Genomic DNA, 17,751 nt, shown 5'->3' with positions numbered 1-17,751 from the left:
TTACTTTTTTCTAGTCAAAATTTATCCAGACCGAATTCGAATTATAGATTTTTCAAACTGCTGAATTTACTCTACTCTCTCATTTTAAAATATCAAAAGTAATGCTTATCAATAATTCTTCACGCCAGTTACAATCACACATGGCTTCGTTTTCCAAAATTTTAACCCCTCGTACGCTTGTTTGTTCATCATCGTTTTACATAATATATAAGTACACGTACAGCTGATACAGATCGTGATATGGTCAGAATTTATCGCATTATATGATTTGTACTCGTGTTAAATGCACGTATGCAAACTATGCATATTGCGTGTCTAACCACGTTTGATATTTACTCTGCGCGATTCGGAGGTGAGCGTTGTTAATGTTTTCGTTCATATTGACTCAACATTCAGCTACCGTGGTAAATAATAAGTATGCAGCAGCAGCGAACGGATATACCAAATTGTAGATTTTCTACCTGTTATACAAGGCAGCGTGCACCATTAAACATATGTACGGGGCATTCCATGACATCTCGATCAAGATTCTGAGTCAATATAACAGGTTGGCTTCATAATTTTTTGTACGAAAGCACATGGCGAAAGACTCAATCGCAATCGCAAAAACTTGAGAAAATAAAAAACGCCCAACGTTGTAAAATTTGAAAAGGTTCAGAAAATTTTTATCTCATGTAACAAAATTTTTTCACCCAGACAAACTTGAAGTTATAAAATCTCCATCTTCTAAGGTGGTGTCAAAAATTTTGTTACATTACACAAGATTTTTCAAAAATTTTTTCAGATTTCAGAAAGTTGGGTTTTTTGGGGGGGTTTTTAAATTATACTTCAAATATGCTGGGTCGAAAAATTCTGAGAAAATTGAGATTGCGATTTTCGCCGTGTACTTTTGTAAAAATAATTATAAAACCAATCAGAGACATGGACTTAAAGTCTTGATCGAGATTTCACGGAATGCCCCATACGTATCTATGCCCATAAGCGTATAGTGCGTGGTGACGCATGTAGTAAAACATGATTAGCTGTAATGCAGCAGCGGTGTACGTATGTTTTCGGGCGAAACCTACGGCCGGCAAATTTACGCTAATCAGGTATATTTTTGTCACACTTATTTGTACGCGCATACGGCGAAAGAGTGAAAATCGTGAAAGGATGGAGTAACTACCATGCGTAAATTCTAATAACGCTATGATTCGCCGACAGAAGCAGATACGCCGCCAGCTGCTGCCGTGCATACACCCGGTAACGTTTTCTTTTTTTTTTTTTTTTTTACTTTTGAAATTTTTAAAGCTGTCGCGAGGAGGAAAAGCGCGCACAAATTAGAAAAATGATAAGGGAAAACCGAGGCGCTTGGAAGGCCACCGGTGATATATGCTGAAAATATATGAAATCGTATTTCACAATAATCACGTCGCTGCTCCGACGTTGACGATCGTTTCTGCCATATTGCTAAAAACTATGATATACGTAAATTTTCGTTTAACCTACGGTATATTCAAATACTTCCATTTTTATTCTACATTTTATCAAGTTTTTCACCACTACGCGTCTACGTTTGCTTTTTTTTTTCATCTGCGTCGCACGACATCTCCCGCAGTATTAATATATTATACTATACAGCGACTCTATCCGTATTTTTTAACTTGAACCTGATTCTGCATTTTTATATGCCGATATTTGCAGATGCGATTGCCCAGATTTTTTCTATACAGACACGAGTATACAAATAGCTGTGCAATGTATCGAACATCCATAGATAGAAAATCATATCGTAACGAAAACTGACGTTTACTTCGTCACGATGTATGCAATAAAAGTTGGAAATAATTGGCAAAATTGACACAAAATGAAATAAAAATCTCACGAAATTAACTACAACTCTCTGCATAACATGTAACCACTGATTTTCTCACACTTTTTAGTAATACAATTATCGATTTTATCCATTAGCAAATGAAAATGATATTTAGGGCAGAGTTCAATTACTCACTGGTTAAATATAATCCTGAAGTATTTTATTCATCCCAATTTTCAACTATAACATGCATGTATAAAACATTCCCAAAATCGTTTACCCGTTTCATTAATCAAGCTTTATTTTTCCATCATTTTTTCACTTTAACACTTGATATTTTTCTTCTAAAAATAACGGGACGAGAATAACCTACCATAAAAAAATGAGATAACGGTGGAATATTTTCACTATATGTACATATCCGTCTGAATTTAAAAGGCGATAAACGAGCCTCGTACTCAAACGATTATACTCTCGATATTAAATCGCGTGTACTGCGTAACGGCGATGTATAAAGCGTTTGATCAAGTGCCGAAAAAAAGAGGTAAATGATGTAATAAAAAAATAAAACTGGGAAAAAGGAGAACCGACTCGCTTCTCTTTATCGCTCGTATCCTCCGCGCCCGATAAGCCATGGCGTTTTGCATGGGTCTACCACTGCACACCGTTGTCTCATATATAATGCGAAAAAAAATTACCCCTTCATTGGGGCTGGTGCGAAACAATCGTGCGCTCAGTTTCATAACTGCACGAAACCAACAGCACCGCTAGTTATATATATATATATATATATACTGTCAAGAAACGGACACCGATGACGAAAAAAAGCGCAAAATAAGCAGCAGAGTAGTTCGACAGCGATCTTGATCATACAGTTAAAGTTTAATTATTCCATGTTCTCGCAGCAGTAGTTGAAGCAGCTTCAAGGTGGGGAAGCATTTCGCCTGTTCGTATACAATATTCCTATAATTATGTGATGTAAAAGTTTCCAGAATTTAAACATGCAAATATTAATGAACGCGATGAAAGAAACGGCATGAAAGCTTTCGTGGTAATTGGGAAAAGGCAAAGGCAAAGAAAAACGAGAAATTTTCTCTACATCCAACGATCCCGGAAACACGATCGAAGGGTGGAGCGATGATGAGTTTTTCAATGCTCAAATGGAAATGAAAGATGGAAAAAAAATGCGTCCGTAATACAGTACACGTTTATCTGATACGTTTGTACAAGTTTTTTTCATAACTGTGAATATTTGCACCAATTACAAAGGCAACCAAACCTTTGAATTAGCATGGATTTAAAAAAGGAACATTGAAATTCTAACGAATTCACGGACCTTATAACGGGCTGGTATTTATATATTGGATTGAAAGGGGCCGCTTTTGTGATACGTAATTTCGCTATTTTTCGACTTCATTAATTTCTACCCGTTTTATGCACAGCTATGTACTACAGTGGTATAGCTGATGACAATCTCTAACAAATGAGGCAATCTACAGTAATATAAACATTGTGAAGAGTTTCAGTGAGCAGAGATTTTTTTCTTTTTTTTTTTATTCTTTCCGTACGTCTTTGTACACAATTTTACTCATCGAGGGAAAAGCTGGAACCCTCGTTATGTAACATGTACGTTTTCCAGACTTTTCGTATCCGCGGTAGAACGGAGAAATTCTCCCTCCTCAGACGTTCTTGGAATTATTAACAAACCTTTTTCAATTCATGGAAGAATCTCGTCTTTCCTTATTTTCTCCGCCCCCTACTTTGTTCGCTTGCCAAAATTATGTATCATATATACGTGTGTGACTGTAACAGAAACTGTTTACATGCCTCTTGCGATCCGAACCGCTCGGGTTTAAGGAGGGGATAAAATTTTATCTCTGCGAAGTGTATAAACGTATGTTGAAAAAATGAAATTTAGTGGTACAGTAAAAAAAAAAAAGACAAATATGAGAATATTAAAACATTTAAAGCTTGACGAGTTCTCGTCCCGAGTCACCTTTAAAATTATACAGCTTAAGACCTAATAAGATGTGTCTATAGATATATGTATATATATATATCTTTTCTAGATACGGTGGTCCCGACTCTTATCAGGTCACGGAGAGGTTCAACGTTGACTGGGGTTCTTATCTAGTTACAAACAAGAGCATCATCCACGCTGCCATTGACGGCAGGGGTTCCGGATTAAAGGGAAACAGCATGTTGTTCGCCGGTTATCGCAACCTCGGGACAGTCGAGATCTACGACCAAATCAACGTTACGAAGTAAGTAAACGGTTGACTACCGTGCGATGCGCGATCAATTTGATCTTTAATCAAAATCCAGCTTTATCATTTACCGCGTGTTCCTCTTCGTTCCACCCCCTTCTTTTTCTTATAATCACTCTCTGATATTTTACCAATGTTTTCGGGTGGACAAGAATGGAGGAAACTAGCTTCGCGAGGGTTGTTCGTAGACAGTGAAATGTAATTTCTACCTCCTAACACCTAATTTCGTTTCGCTGTCCGTTAAATTAGCTTCCTTTTCTCAAGTTAACGCGGTAGGCCCACCTGGTGAATAAGTGAGAAAGTAAGTAAGTGGAAACCCGAACTTAATTTACCGCCGAGTTTTATGTACATATAAGGTAGCGATTATTAACGAGTTTCTGCCGACTTCGCCCTTTTCTCTCTGCTTTTTTTTTTTTTTTTTTTTTTTTTTTAATTTTTTTCTCTTTTTCTCTTCATTTTGGGAATTCAGTTCTCAACTCACCCTCCGTGACAATTCGTTTAAGCAGCTTTTCCACCGAATGGAATTGCAGCATGAACAAACGCGCAATTGAATTTACCTTCATCCACCGATTCTCCGCGAATCACGCGCATTCGAACTTCGATTTCCATTCATGCGGCTCTGCACCTTTCGATTCCCACCCAAATTTACCGACCAATCTTTCTTTTTTCTTTTTTTTTTTGTTCCGTAGTCTTTTTAGTTTTTTTCTTTACTTTATATCGCCAACTGCGAAAGTAAATCCTTGACCGGAATTCTTCCGCGTAAAACAGAAAAAGAATGATTCGAACATTTTTTGTGCCAGATAACGCCCAAAGCCAGGTAAAATAAATGAACATGGCCGCAATTTCAGGCATATTTCCAATTTTATTTCCGCTCCGCAATCACCTTCAACGTTCACCATTTATCGGTCGCTATTTCAAGCCGAACTATATCGTGGTAGAAATAATTTTACCACAATTCCACTTTCATGTATGTCCAAAAAACTTACAAGCATTGATCAGCTTGCGGAAGTTAATGTTCTACGTCATCGCTGATGGAGAAAAAAAAAAAATCCAAAAAGTTAGATCGAGTAAGTGAAATGTAACAAAAGGAGGAAAATGTGCGATGTCTTATCCGCCAACTTCTCTCCGTTACTTTGCCGTTCTTCCTTTTGGCCCTCCATTGTCCGGCTGTAACCCTTTCGTGACCTTCGAAAGTTTGCTAACACCGAGTATACATATACATAGGTGGATGTATCGTAGATAGGACCCCGTTGAAGTTTGACAGAGTCGTTTATTTCTATAGGAAATCTCCGTATCACCCCGGATATATCGGTGCGTCTCTCTTTTCGGTCGTTCGTTGCGCGGCTCCATCCTTCACGCTCTCTCCCTCTCTCTCTCTCTCTCTCTCTCTCTCTCCCCGTTTTCTCTCTTTACGTGTCCGCCCTTCCGCGACCTCCCATCGTGTCCAGTCGCATATAAAGTCGACCTCGAATTGGAGGCTCGCCAACTGATTGCAGATTTTTACTCTTCTATACGTGTGTGCTGTCGCGCAATTCTCTCTTCCACCGAGGTTGCCAATTTCCTGGGTATAACTGCATCATACCTAGATGCATATTATTATATTACTAGCAGTCCGTTGCGGCTCCGCCCGCTGATATTTTCAAATGCATCTTGTTGAAAAACAATGTAATGAGATATGGGATTTTGTTCCTTTTCCGACTTGGCTTACAAATATCGTTATATCTCGAAAACTATCGATCTGGTTAATTGTAACGAATTAGAGCCTAAAATCTAGCCACACGTTGTAGCTATCCACAGAAAAAAATAACAACAAAATTGGTTCATTAATTCTGGAGTTAAAAGCCAACATACGGACAAGCAGACTGAGAAATCTAGAGTATTATGGGTATAATATGTAGAGAAGAAGATAACTCGGTTTTAAAAATTTAATCGTGTTCCTACAGTGTGGTCGGAAAAACATCCCGTCCTGAATTTCATACCGCTACTTTGGAAATCTATCCATAATGATGAAAAATATTCCTTCAAGATGACACGAAAATTAATGTTTTTTGTCGTAGCGCAGACAGCCTGTAACTTAGAATAAAAATTATTCTCATAGACAAAGACACGTACACGCGAATGATTAATTGGAAAGCGATGCGCGGTGAAAGCTTCGGACATCCAAGAATTCACCGCGTTTCATACCCGTTACCTTTCGATCTTAATTACAGATATCTCCAAGATAATCTCCCCTTCATTGACTCGACCAGAACTGCAATTTGGGGATGGAGTTACGGCGGTTACGCGACCGGAATGAGCTTAGCGCTCGACTACGACGGTGTTTTCAAATGCGGGATGTCCGTAGCTCCGGTGACGGACTGGGCTTTGTATGGTAATCAACTATGCTCGTTTTCAACTTTAAATCACGTATTTCGCGATAAGTTATCATGGGAAAAAAAATAAATGGATGATCTTAATCCGTATCCTCTTCAGACTCGATCTACACCGAAAGATTTATGGGACTCCCTACGGTGGCTGACAATATTGTAGGATACGAAGGAGGGCAGCTCTTGAACAAGGCCGACAATATAAGAAACAAGGACTACTATCTCATCCACGGCACTCTCGACGACAACGTGCACTACCAGCAATCTTTGATGCTTGCCAAAGTACTCGAGCAAAAGGATATTCTCTTCAGACAGCAGGTATGGTATAAAGCTAAGGAGAGGCAAAGAAAACGAATGAAAAGAGGTAAGAGAAGCGATAAAAAAAAAAAAAAAAAATGAAATAAAATTAAAACGAAACACGAGAAAACAAAAAGTTTCCGAGCAACTTTTAGAAAAGTTTGTGTAACGATCTGCTTGCGGGATTTTTACTCGAGATTAAGCAAACGAGCTTAACTTCCCTAATTAACGCGTGCGCCAAGCGCATAATCAGCTACTCAGATATTACATATTATGTACCGTATCGTACTAACGAGTAACGATCGCTCTAATTGACTTTTCTCGTTCACTGTTTCAACTTGAAGTATTCTCCTTGACTGTTTGTCTAGCGAGTATACATATTTAGTTCGTCCATAACGATGAACTGTTTTTTCGATTATCCGCATCACTTTTCTTCGTTGTAATCCCCCAATCTCTTTTCATCGCAGATAGTTTAATTTGCAGTTTTGCTTTCAATAAGCGACCAATCATCACGGTGAAAATCAAAATTCATTTTGTTTCCGCAGACCTATACAGACGAAGATCACGGTATAGCCCAATCTAGGGCGCATCTTTACCACTCGTTGGAGAACTTTTTGGACGATTGTTTCGAGACGTCTTCATGATCAGGTAATCATCGTGTAATTGATCATCCGTATAACGTTGGGTGAAGTAATGAGATAAAGAATTTATACCGAATGAAAAGAGAATTTGTTTGTACATAAATACTTACATCACATATACCTATAAATATACATACCATACACAATTCTGGCTAGTATTGTACATATGATATAGTTAATGTATAACAAATAATCTTTGACACCTGTGGAAGTGTTCGCGTAAATTACGAGCCCAGATAGGAGGTAGAGGGGGGAAAGACTTACCGTTTTACATGTTATAGCTATAAAGTAATTCAGTATACACACTATAATATGCATACATATAATATACATAACATATAATTGTATATATGTATATTACAAATGGCGTATATTTCACTGACACAAGGCTGCAGTGATCAAGCCGATTCAATCAACTAATAAATAAAAACGATATACGTAACACACACAGACACACGCACACACACTAGCACACACGTACAATCGTCAAGGTCGAGTAAATTGAACAGAGAAAATAGAAATGTAGAAATAATATTAACATTGGTAAAAAAAAAAGATAAATCCAATAACCGTGTGGATACGAAGACGGAATTTCCGCAGTTTGTTATAACGTGAAACCGATTCCGCTACGGCCTTAGAACTTGAAACCTTCGTTTAACATTGAAGGTCGTCAAGTAGGTAATAAACTAAACGTTAACTAGGATAAATGATGATTAAGTGAATTTTTTGCGGTGCGTGTTTTAATATCTTAGGGCTGTGGGAAAGAGAGTAATTTTCTTATTACAAAATAATAAAATAAAATAAAATGAGCTAAAATTAATGAATGAATAAAATTTTATCAAATTTCATTGTATAGAGCGTGTTGTTTTACAAACAGCAAACGGGTAACTTTAATCTTTATATCAAAACTTTAATATATTATAGATATAAATAAATAAATATTGAAAGATAAAAATTATTATTAATAATAATAATAAAATAATAATATTATTGAAACATCGCCTCAACTCTACAGATAATTTTTCCCTATATTAAAATTGTCGGCACGATCGTGTGTACAAGAACGCTATGTAATGTACAATCATTTTTCAATTCTGAGAAAACTTTCTAGCAGCTATTTGTCTCGTTGACTACTTTTTTCATTCTATCTAACTTTTTTTCATTCTTATATGGTCCTGATCGACAAAACCGCATATCTATGGGCTAAAAATAAAAAAAAGTCGTCGACTTTGGATCGGCTGCAAAACTTTATATGTCGATCTAATCAAAATATACGTTACCGTGAATACTACTACTACTACTACTACTACTACTACTACTACTACTACTACTACTACTACTACTACTACTACTACTACTACTAATAATAATAATAATAATAATAATAATAGTAATAATAATAATAGGAATGATAATAATAATTGATAATAATTCATTGTTGTCAACTATATGAGGTTTTTATACAAAGGACCACTGAGCATTATCGTAAAAAAGGGTGAGATTTACATAGAAAATAAATAAACTATAATAGTAATAGTTGAAGTTTAGCTCGTTACCCAAACTTGTAAATACAAGAAGAGGTACTTAATTAAAGTACGAAAAGTGCTCTGAGCATTGTTAAAGTAACTTTAATGAATAAGAGTAAGAAAAAAAGGGAGAAGGAATAAGTAAAAAAATAAGAAAAACAAAAACAACCCTTTAGTATTATAAACAATTGCTTGTAATACCCATTATTAATTATTTGTTAAATGTAAAATAAATAAAGTTCTATGTTTTATTACACGCATGATATTTTTATTAAGTCAAAATATTAACGCTACATTTGTTGTTCGTGTATAAAACGAGGCATGTGGGTGAGTATAAATTGATGTTCGTATTGGGTACAAGTAAACGTAAATTACATATATAATTAACTATAAACTAAACCTTAATACGCAACGGTCACCTCGCAAGTAATTCGAGAATTTACGAGTTCTCAGTTTCCTTGAATCTGAAAGAAAAATAATTTCTGTTGAGTGACAAGTTTAACGCGTGTGAATGCCGTAAACAATAATTGAATACGAAATTTTTAAGTAACAAAACTCAAATCACTTACCTGCACTTGGTGCAAGTGTAGAAAACTGTCTGCCCTTCATCGGCTGACCTGAGTTGTAGCGTTGCGTAGGACATCTTGTCATTCTGACACTGAGGGCATCTCCTTTCGACGACCGGACCTTCGGCTTCGTCTTCATCGTCGGCGGCTTCTCCCTGCCTTGCCGACGAAGCATAGGCGTCCTTACTGTTGAAATTGAGGGTGTACGACACTGCCATATCCCCGAAAACTGTAAGAGCAAAACGAACGTACTTAAATAAATGTAAAATTATTACAAACACACATTATTATTTAAATCGAATAAGGAACCGATTTTTTATACGTTCATGATCCGCGATTGCAATCGGAAACCAGCTTAATAATTTTTTAATCCAACATCAAAATTCTATCTGGTGTTTATACTGTTCGATTTATTCAAAATACCATCTAGTTTCTCTCTGCATCTGGTACGTTCTAGGGAATTTGGATATTTGAGCTTGCACTCGAACCCCTCGAATCCCCATCGTCGTGCGTCACGTGGATTTGAATAATATCGTGCACCGTTAGATTGGACGAATTTACTCCGAAATTTAAGTAAGTACGAGATCCCGTGAATTTAGCCTGGTGCGTTGATCAAGATATTTCTATTTCGAATCCGACATTGGATATCCACCGTATTAACCTAGTCTAAACCAACCTAAGGTAATCCAACGCGAACGTGAATTTCAACCCTCGTGGCGATTCCAACGATTAGTGCTAGAGTAGTGTTGAAATTGTTTCTAACCTTCTATTCCCCAGTTCCGTTTACAGCTGTAGCAAGCAACACCGCCGACATTTACCAGCAGCGGTAATATCGATCCGCAGTCAGGGCAAAATCCGGGATCTGTCTTGAAGGTGACGGTTGACATTTTTCCTTACTTATTTGTAGCTTGCTCGTCGTCGACTCGTCAACACTTTGAGGTTAGGATCAAAACTGTCGAGTGTCATATACAACCTGCGTAACGCCGTGAAATTGCAACTTGTATTACTGATGCGTTTTGGTTGCATAGCCGCAGGCGCAATGGAACACTTGTTGCTCTTCGCAACTTGTAAGTCCCTGAAAAATAGCCAAATATTTTGCAAATTGCCTGTGACGTCACGAAAATTAAGATATCTGATGTGAAATTTCTGAGAGGATAAATGAAATAAGATTAAATGGAATATGTGAATAGATAATTGAAGATTCAACGATATCAATTTTCGTATAGGAGTCTCACATAACATATGTTATACTTATATTGTATTCTTTCACTTGTCCGAATACGATAACGATGCTTTCATGAGTTCGTAATCTCCAATACCACCTTTAGAATCTACAAAAACATATCATAATCTATCATGAGAGCTAATAAGTGTATTAATATTTGCATGTATTATATGTATAATTTCGATCAAATCGGTCCACGAATATTTTTCAAATTTCGTAGTAACATGCGGCTGAAAACTACTTCAACACGTCATGCTCATCCCTGTTGCGTCGGCGTACAAGCAAGAAACTAAACGTTTCCTTGTAGATAATTCGGAAAGGCAGCCGACAGGCGGTAGTTATGAAGTTCAATAAATCAACGAAGTAATTAGCGTCGGAAAAGAGTGATTCGTTCGCAAAAGATTTAACAATCTTGAAGCACAGACGTATTATAGTCATGAGGGAACTCTGATATTGTGGAATAAGGTAAAATGCAGTGACATCATACATATTAGAATCAATTAATTTCACTGTTTAATTTTAAACAAAAATTTGATGATAGTGGAATAGACCAATTCATTTTTATTTATCGGGTATCGGTAAGGAGGGACATACGCAGCAGAAAAATTTGTTCGCGGTATCTTTATATCAAGCCGCTGCTGGTATTGGCAATTAAAAATTTTATCTTCATCGTGTAGATCGTGAGGTTTTAGAAATTTAGTCGACGTCGTAAATGTTCCTGAGGATATGCAGATATACCAGTAATGGGATATTACAATAATATTACCGGATAATGACACAAAGTGAACAAGAAACAGAAGTATAACTACACAACACGATTAGATAGGAGATAGACGCTTAGAATTATATACATAAGAACCCGTCAGCTGACCTCATACATAGATTTCTTAGTTGCGTAACATCCTTCGCAGTCTAAATATAAATCGCTGCTCAAGTCAGGCTGTCGTAGATTACCGGTATTATTTCTCGTTGTAAATGTACCGGGAAAGTAGCAACTGGTCGTTAGTTTCACAGTCTTATTTCGTCTGTCAACGCGGTCAACTCGGCCCTTACCTTATCTTGCTTTCGCGTTTTTATCTGACGGAGATTAATTTACCAAAAATAAGTTCCCATCTCTTCGCATAAAAACCAGCCCGAGATGGCATTGAACACTTGCTTAATAATTACAGGCACTTTTCTAATCATGGGATCTGCTGTCACTTCACAGGACGAAAGGTAAGCTACTATTACACATTCCATGTCTATCATATCTCTTATCTAGCGTATGACCCATAATTAGAATATAATTTATATTTATTATTGAACTAGGCGAAGGTTTCGTTACAACATTGTTTCATACCAATCATCTTCAATCGACAATGTGCTTAATTAATGCCTAGTTATAGATGGTGGCTAATTATTAATTGATCTAAAAAAAATTTGAAATCACTGTTACCAAATATTTGATTCGTACATAAATCACAGGCTCCATTCGAAGCCCCAATCCTTCATACTGTCGAACATTCAAGCCCAGAACATCTTGAGAGGATTTTTGTTACACGCGCGGGATACTTCGGAAGAAGAAAAAATTAAATACACTCTGGAGTAAATAGATTTCGAATTACCTTCCGATGGTTCTGGAGTAGATAGATAGTCGTGGATAGATTATAGCCGCACATTCCGATCGCACCGAGCTGTTCGTCAAATCTCGCTATGTTTCTCCTAGTTTTTTATCATTTTCAATCATGATATTTGCTATTATTGAAAAAGACAATTCTCCGAGTTGCTAATGTCTTGTTTTTTATTTTTTACAAAGCATCAGTCTCTCATTGTTCGATTTTACATCGTCAGACAATGTCTCCGATTGGACGGAGCAATCAGACACGGTTAGAACTGTCGGCAAATCAAAGGCAGTGTTTGTAATGCAAGAAACGCAAGAGTTTCGAAGAGCAATATTATTCACGCTTCTCAACCCTCAGTCAAATGGAGCAGCATTTGCAGGCGTCAGAATCGAGACGGTCATGAATTTTGTCGGGCTTAGCACTATCCATATAAACTGCAGAGCTCAGGGCAACAGTACTGGCTACAAAATTGTTTTGCGTCATGATGGCGAGAACAACGAGCCCTATCCAACTTACGAGCAATTCTTTGAGGTAAGTAACCGACCAGCAATATACGTATTGCCATACGATTTTCATCATTTCTTGAATTGTATTTCAGGGACCAGATTTCAGCCGTAAATTTATTTATTCAGGGAAAATTCTACACTCTTATTTGCTGAATAATTACCTTCTGATTTTTAGGCCCCCATGTCGTCGGAAGTATTTTCCACGGTTTCCTTGCCTCTGGCAAATTTCACAGCTTACTACAGAGGCAAAGCTGTTCCCAACGCAAAACCTCTGGACATAACAAATATCACCAGCTTCGGGTTACAAGTATACGGGGGTGTTTACGGAGCCATTCATCAAAGTGGCGTTTCTTCGCTTGAAGTTAACACTATCGATGTTACGTCATAAAACGATACTCCTCTTAACAAGAAATCGATAAATATTTTTTGAGATACATAAACACTTGATAATGTGAAAAATATACGAGCCAGAAAGTGCATGCCAATATTAAAGCTCTATTTTTGTACTACTAGAATCGAAATATAAACCTCATTTAGGACAATTTTCTGTTCGAACTACTGTAACAACATACGTAATACGCATACTTGGAAAACCTGTTTGATCAATAAAATCTGTCCTCGAGGAGAAATCCCGATCAGATTCTACACTGTTTCGTATCACCGACAGTTGTAGCGCGTTTTCTTTACAAACATTATTTTACATGTAGAAATAAAAAGAACAACTTTGTTTCGCTGCAAACTTTTTAAAATACATTTTTGCCAAAATGTATCCTGACAAGTAATATCTATTGAAATACGAAAACTGTCGCGTTATGTGTATGTACAGTGAAAACCTGATGACAATGACGTCGTGTGAACGCACGTGTACCTCAGAATTTACCTTCACCTTATTTTCAAACGAGCCGGAATCCTCGACCGGACATACATTGTTTGACACGTACCTATAACACACACGTAGTACGCGAAAGCTAAATTGAGGACGAAATATTATCTACCCAGTACGTTAAAATTGATCAAACAATTTTTCCCAGTCGATCAGAGGTTCCGTCAAGCTAAGGAAGTCAAGCTTGGAACTCCTCAGGAGCGATAGATAGTTGAATTGAATCCAATCATCCACCGCGGTTGACGTTTACTAGCAATTCCCATTGTCGAATTATAGTTAATTAAGTGACAGCGTATGATCTCGCAACAACAATGTTTCACCACGCGCGTAACTTGCAAGCTGTAATTTCTGTTTTACCCTTAAATCCGTGGTGGAGAATTTTCGTCGTCAGCGATTAATGAGCCGTTTTAATAAATCAATCGTTGTTATGCTAATAAGAAAATCGAGCACCGGGAATTTGTCTGTGAATATCGTCGTTGCAAAGCTCTTCCCTGGAGACGTATACCGCCTACGAATCTATCGTGACTTTTGAATGTCAGCGCGACACGCAAAGACCCCGCTACCCTATTTCCACCCAAAACGGCACACAGTTCAAGAATCACGATTCCTACTAAAACGTCTCCGCTCCTCCCTTCTGTGGGGAGTAGAGCGAGAGCGCACAGCGAACTTCTGCCTCGTGCCTGTAAAAAGACGAGCAGCTCAGAGACCATTGCGACTTCGACCCGGACTCCAAGGAGATCGAGGAGACACCCGGTCTCTCGGAAATCATCAAACGACACCGGAAATGACATGGTCGCCACTGCCTCCGGGTAAGCATTGCCAATTTGGTAAATTTCTAAAGAGACGCAGCTTCGCGAAGTTATCGCTATTCCCCAGAACGGTGCAGATTTTGTTCGACTTCACGCGAGGCTCAGACCAGGCCGGAAGTTGGTCCGAACACTCGGACACCGTGAAACCATCCGGTATGTCGAAGGCGGTGATGGTTACGCAGAAGACGCAGCAGTTCCAGCGAGCGATACTTTTCACCCTGTTCAACCCACAGCCAAACGGATCCGGATTCGCGTCTGTCCGCTGTGACACCAGCTTTGATCTCTCGGAATTCAACAGCATCACCGTACGCTGCAGAGGCCAGGGAATCAACACCAAGTACAAAATGCTCCTCCGGCACAAAGGGCTCGATAAAGACTCTGCCGTCTACGGTCAAATATTCGCGGTAATTATCGGCGCCTCCCAATTGGTAATGGAAAAGGTCACGACACTTTCGTTCTTTCTTTATTTTTCAATGCAGGCCCCCGAGAAGGAGTTTGCAACAGTGAGATTGCCCCTGGCTGAATTCAAGCCGTACCATCGTGGGATGGAGCTGTCGTTGCAGACGAATCCGCTGGATGTAACATCGATCACCAACGTTGGATTGAAAGTGGATAACGGACAGTATCTCCCGGAGAATCAACCAGGTGTGGCAGCTCTTGAGATTGATTGGATCAAGGCCACAAAGTCAGCTGCAACTTGAGCTGCTCACAAAACGATCGTTAACTGAAATGAGAATTACCTTATTCGCTACATCAGATGAATGCGATTTCGAATGTGAGAAATTTCACGTGTTGGATAAATCGAGACGATAAATGCACAAGTGTTTTAGTTTTTAATTGCGATGCTGAGGTTCAATATTGTACACAACTGGGTGATTTTCACCTTCGCGTGCTAAAATGAAAACTAAATTTCAATTGGAACTCATACTGTTTATAGAATCAAATTGCCCTACAGTATACATAAAGTTTATACGTTTCATTTCAAGGGATCGCCATAACAAATTGTTAATTCCTCAGTGAAATCTTTGACGTGATCAATATTGATAACATGACAACTATTATATTATCCTTGCATGTGTGAATGAATTTGGTCTCTGTTACAATAAACATATCGTTGATGAATCGTTGATTCAGTCATGTACAGAACCGAACTTGACTGTTTCACTCGTTTCGCTATGATTTAGGCACAGTAAATCCTGTGAATGAATATTATACACGCAATATTTAAAGACCAGAAGTCGCAAGTTACAGAATTATAGGTATGTAAAGGAAACCAAAAATAAACATATATTATATTGGAGCGAACTGTAGAGAAGAAATATAAAATATTTTAAGATAATATCTGTATGATTATCGATGATGATTTTTCATTGACGAAATACTGTTGCGTCGATAGGTATTCCGTTTGACCAGAAAAGAGTTTGTACACCACTGAAAGAATCAGGTTAGCGAAAAATTTCATTCTTACAATTCGCACGACTGTCTATATCGTTGTATAGACAAAAGCATTCTGATGATTTATTCAGCTGATGGACCTCATTTATTTGGTACACACAATGAAATTTCAGTATCAGGATGATTTGGCAAACACGGCACCACGTGGGTTGATCCAACGGTTTTATAAACAGGTAAATCAGGCATACAAAGAAACAGTGGTGGCCCGTTCTAATTTTTCTGAAAATTTTATTAGTTGAAATTGTTGCTTGAATTCTTTCTTCGTTACGCTATATCGACGTGGGTATGCAAGTGCAATCGATTGCAGGCAATCCGGATACGAGCAATGCGAGCATGCGAGCGATGGATCACGAGTTAGAGCCAAAAAACGGAAATCTGTTTACTTGTCATATTTTAGCTGTTCATCGTTCCTTCGAAATTTCCGTGCTTGCATTTTTTGCGGAAGCTTTCGCGATTCTGGAAAGTGCTGGAATAAATTCTTTGATGCACTTTAACGACGTAATTTTGCGAAAGGAATCGATTGTGGAGAATCAAAAAACGCTGCAAGCAACGGATTGAGAGTTCCTAGCGAAAGACATAAAATTTGTTCCCGGTTTTCAGAACACAGCATATCTTTTGGCGAAAATTTAAGGGATTTTGAAAAGTGCTGAATTGATTCTTTTATGCACTATTCCGGCGTAATTTTGCGAGAGGGATCGTTGCTTCGTTACTTCTTTCGTGTTGATCCCACGCTCTTTTCGCTGCGTTTTCTAAGTTCCTGAGGGTCCAATTCGTCGGGACAGGGTCATACAAGTCGAATCTGAGACCAGAAATTTTTGGCTCCAAAAATAAAGAAAAACGTGAGGCTAACCCCTTTGCATTTTTGGCGAAAATTTTCGCGATTTTGAAAAGTGCTGGAATTAATTAATTGTGGGGCTATTCCGACGTAATTTTGCGAGAGAAAACGATTGGGCGCAGTCCCAATACGCTGCGATCAACGCATCAAAAGTTACAGCCAAAAAACGGAAACCTGAATTTTCGACATTTTTCAGCAGGTGCTTTTTCCTTCGTCATTTCTCTTCTGTTGATCCCACGCTCTTTTCGCTGCGTTTTCTGAGTTCCTTGGGGTCCAATTGGTCGGACAAGAGTCATACGAATCAATTCTGAGACGGAAAATTTTTTGATCAAAAAAAAAGGAAGGTTAACCCCTTTGTATTTTTGGCGAAAATTTTCGCGATTTTGAAAAGTGCTGGAATTATTTAATTGTGGCGCGATTCCGACGTAATTTTGCGAGAGAAATCGATTGGGCGCAGTCCCAATACGCTGCGATCAACGCATCGAAAGTTACAGCCAAAAAACAAAACCTGTGTTTTCGACATTTTTCGGCAGGTACATTTTCCTATATAATAAAATTGATCATATTATTAATTAATTCATTATTTATATTAATCCTTGAACAGTGTTTTTGATGTGTTCTTATACTAAAAATATTCATTACTATTCAAGGTATAACCCGAGGTAGTTCGCGGTGGTTGCGGGTGATCGAGGTGGGCGAGGAGGAGGACGAGGATGACGAGGACTTGTACACTGTGAGTATAACATTTTTATTATATTCATTAGAGTAGGAGTAGGATCAGGAGTAGGAGTAGTGGGAGTTGAAGTAGAAGTGGTAGAAGTCGGAGTAGGAATAGGAGTAGTCGTAGTAGTAGGAGTTGGAGTAGAGTAGGAGTAGAAGTAGATGTATGCGGGGAGGGGCGGGGAGGGGATATTATCATATCAAGTTATCAGTAATAAGCAATTGCGGGTAAAATATTAGCTTACTTTTGTAAGTATTT

At 38.1% G+C, this 17,751-nt stretch overlaps 4 protein-coding genes across 21 annotated transcripts in view; 3 read left to right on the top strand and 1 right to left on the bottom strand.

Moving 5' to 3' along the window:
- The window catches only part of LOC124211297 (dipeptidyl peptidase 4 omega), a 213,395-nt gene extending 205,406 nt beyond the window's left edge, over positions 1–7,989 (top strand). For all 11 annotated transcript variants that reach the window (XM_046610205.2, XM_046610208.1, XM_046610206.2 and 8 more), the window contains 4 exons: positions 3,865–4,059; positions 6,273–6,433; positions 6,535–6,746; positions 7,271–7,989. In XM_046610205.2, coding sequence (XP_046466161.1) covers positions 3,865–4,059; positions 6,273–6,433; positions 6,535–6,746; positions 7,271–7,369 — 667 coding nt within the window. In that variant the 3' untranslated portion in view covers positions 7,370–7,989. The remainder of the gene's footprint in view (positions 1–3,864; positions 4,060–6,272; positions 6,434–6,534; positions 6,747–7,270) is intronic.
- A 1,148-nt stretch (positions 7,990–9,137) lies between these two features.
- RpI12 (RNA polymerase I subunit RpI12) lies at positions 9,138–10,550 on the bottom strand. Its single transcript, XM_046610226.2, has 3 exons — positions 10,222–10,550; positions 9,462–9,687; positions 9,138–9,356 (listed from the first exon to the last, which is right to left on the bottom strand). Exons 1-3 carry the CDS (start codon positions 10,343–10,345, stop codon positions 9,332–9,334), a joined length of 375 nt encoding a protein of 124 aa, XP_046466182.1. The 5' UTR covers positions 10,346–10,550; the 3' UTR covers positions 9,138–9,331.
- Positions 9,932–13,332, top strand: LOC124211298 (uncharacterized). Of its 8 annotated transcripts, none has more exons than XM_046610218.2 (4): positions 9,932–10,031; positions 11,853–11,898; positions 12,479–12,815; positions 12,966–13,332. In XM_046610218.2, the coding sequence occupies exons 2-4, from the start codon at positions 11,867–11,869 to the stop codon at positions 13,176–13,178; spliced, it is 582 nt and encodes a 193-aa protein (XP_046466174.1). In that variant the 5' UTR covers positions 9,932–10,031; positions 11,853–11,866; the 3' UTR covers positions 13,179–13,332. The 8 variants fall into 8 exon arrangements, with proteins under 8 accessions (XP_046466174.1, XP_046466180.1, XP_046466176.1 ...); XM_046610224.1 differs by lacking the exon at positions 9,932–10,031 and adding an exon at positions 10,039–10,061; XM_046610220.2 differs by lacking the exon at positions 9,932–10,031 and adding an exon at positions 10,045–10,139.
- Positions 13,333–13,481: 149 nt separating this feature from the next.
- LOC124211300 (uncharacterized) lies at positions 13,482–15,792 on the top strand. Its single transcript, XM_046610225.2, has 3 exons — positions 13,482–14,482; positions 14,550–14,886; positions 14,962–15,792. The coding sequence occupies exons 1-3, from the start codon at positions 14,463–14,465 to the stop codon at positions 15,181–15,183; spliced, it is 579 nt and encodes a 192-aa protein (XP_046466181.1). The 5' UTR covers positions 13,482–14,462; the 3' UTR covers positions 15,184–15,792.
- The last annotated feature ends 1,959 nt before the right edge of the window (positions 15,793–17,751 follow it).

Source organism: Neodiprion pinetum, chromosome 2 (assembly GCF_021155775.2).
Source record: "Neodiprion pinetum isolate iyNeoPine1 chromosome 2, iyNeoPine1.2, whole genome shotgun sequence".
NCBI classification, from domain to species: domain Eukaryota; kingdom Metazoa; phylum Arthropoda; class Insecta; order Hymenoptera; family Diprionidae; genus Neodiprion; species Neodiprion pinetum.
Note: the sequence above shows the minus strand (reverse complement) of the source record. Positions and strands in the feature narration are given on the sequence as shown.

Coding starts and splice junctions, on each gene's coding strand:
- LOC124211298 (XM_046610216.2), top strand. CDS start 11,822: ATGGCATTGAACACTTGCTTAATAATTACAGGCACTTTTCTAATCATG. Junction 11,899..12,478: donor GTCACTTCACAGGACGAAAG/GTAAGCTACTAT, acceptor TTTTTTACAAAG/CATCAGTCTCTCATTGTTCG. Junction 12,816..12,965: donor CTTACGAGCAATTCTTTGAG/GTAAGTAACCGA, acceptor TCTGATTTTTAG/GCCCCCATGTCGTCGGAAGT.
- LOC124211300 (XM_046610225.2), top strand. CDS start 14,463: ATGGTCGCCACTGCCTCCGG. Junction 14,483..14,549: donor ATGGTCGCCACTGCCTCCGG/GTAAGCATTGCC, acceptor GCTATTCCCCAG/AACGGTGCAGATTTTGTTCG. Junction 14,887..14,961: donor TCTACGGTCAAATATTCGCG/GTAATTATCGGC, acceptor TTTTCAATGCAG/GCCCCCGAGAAGGAGTTTGC.
- RpI12 (XM_046610226.2), bottom strand. CDS start 10,345: ATGTCAACCGTCACCTTCAAGACAGATCCCGGATTTTGCCCTGACTGC. Junction 9,688..10,221: donor ACGGAACTGGGGAATAGAAG/GTTAGAAACAAT, acceptor TTGCTCTTACAG/TTTTCGGGGATATGGCAGTG. Junction 9,357..9,461: donor TACACTTGCACCAAGTGCAG/GTAAGTGATTTG, acceptor TTTTTCTTTCAG/ATTCAAGGAAACTGAGAACT.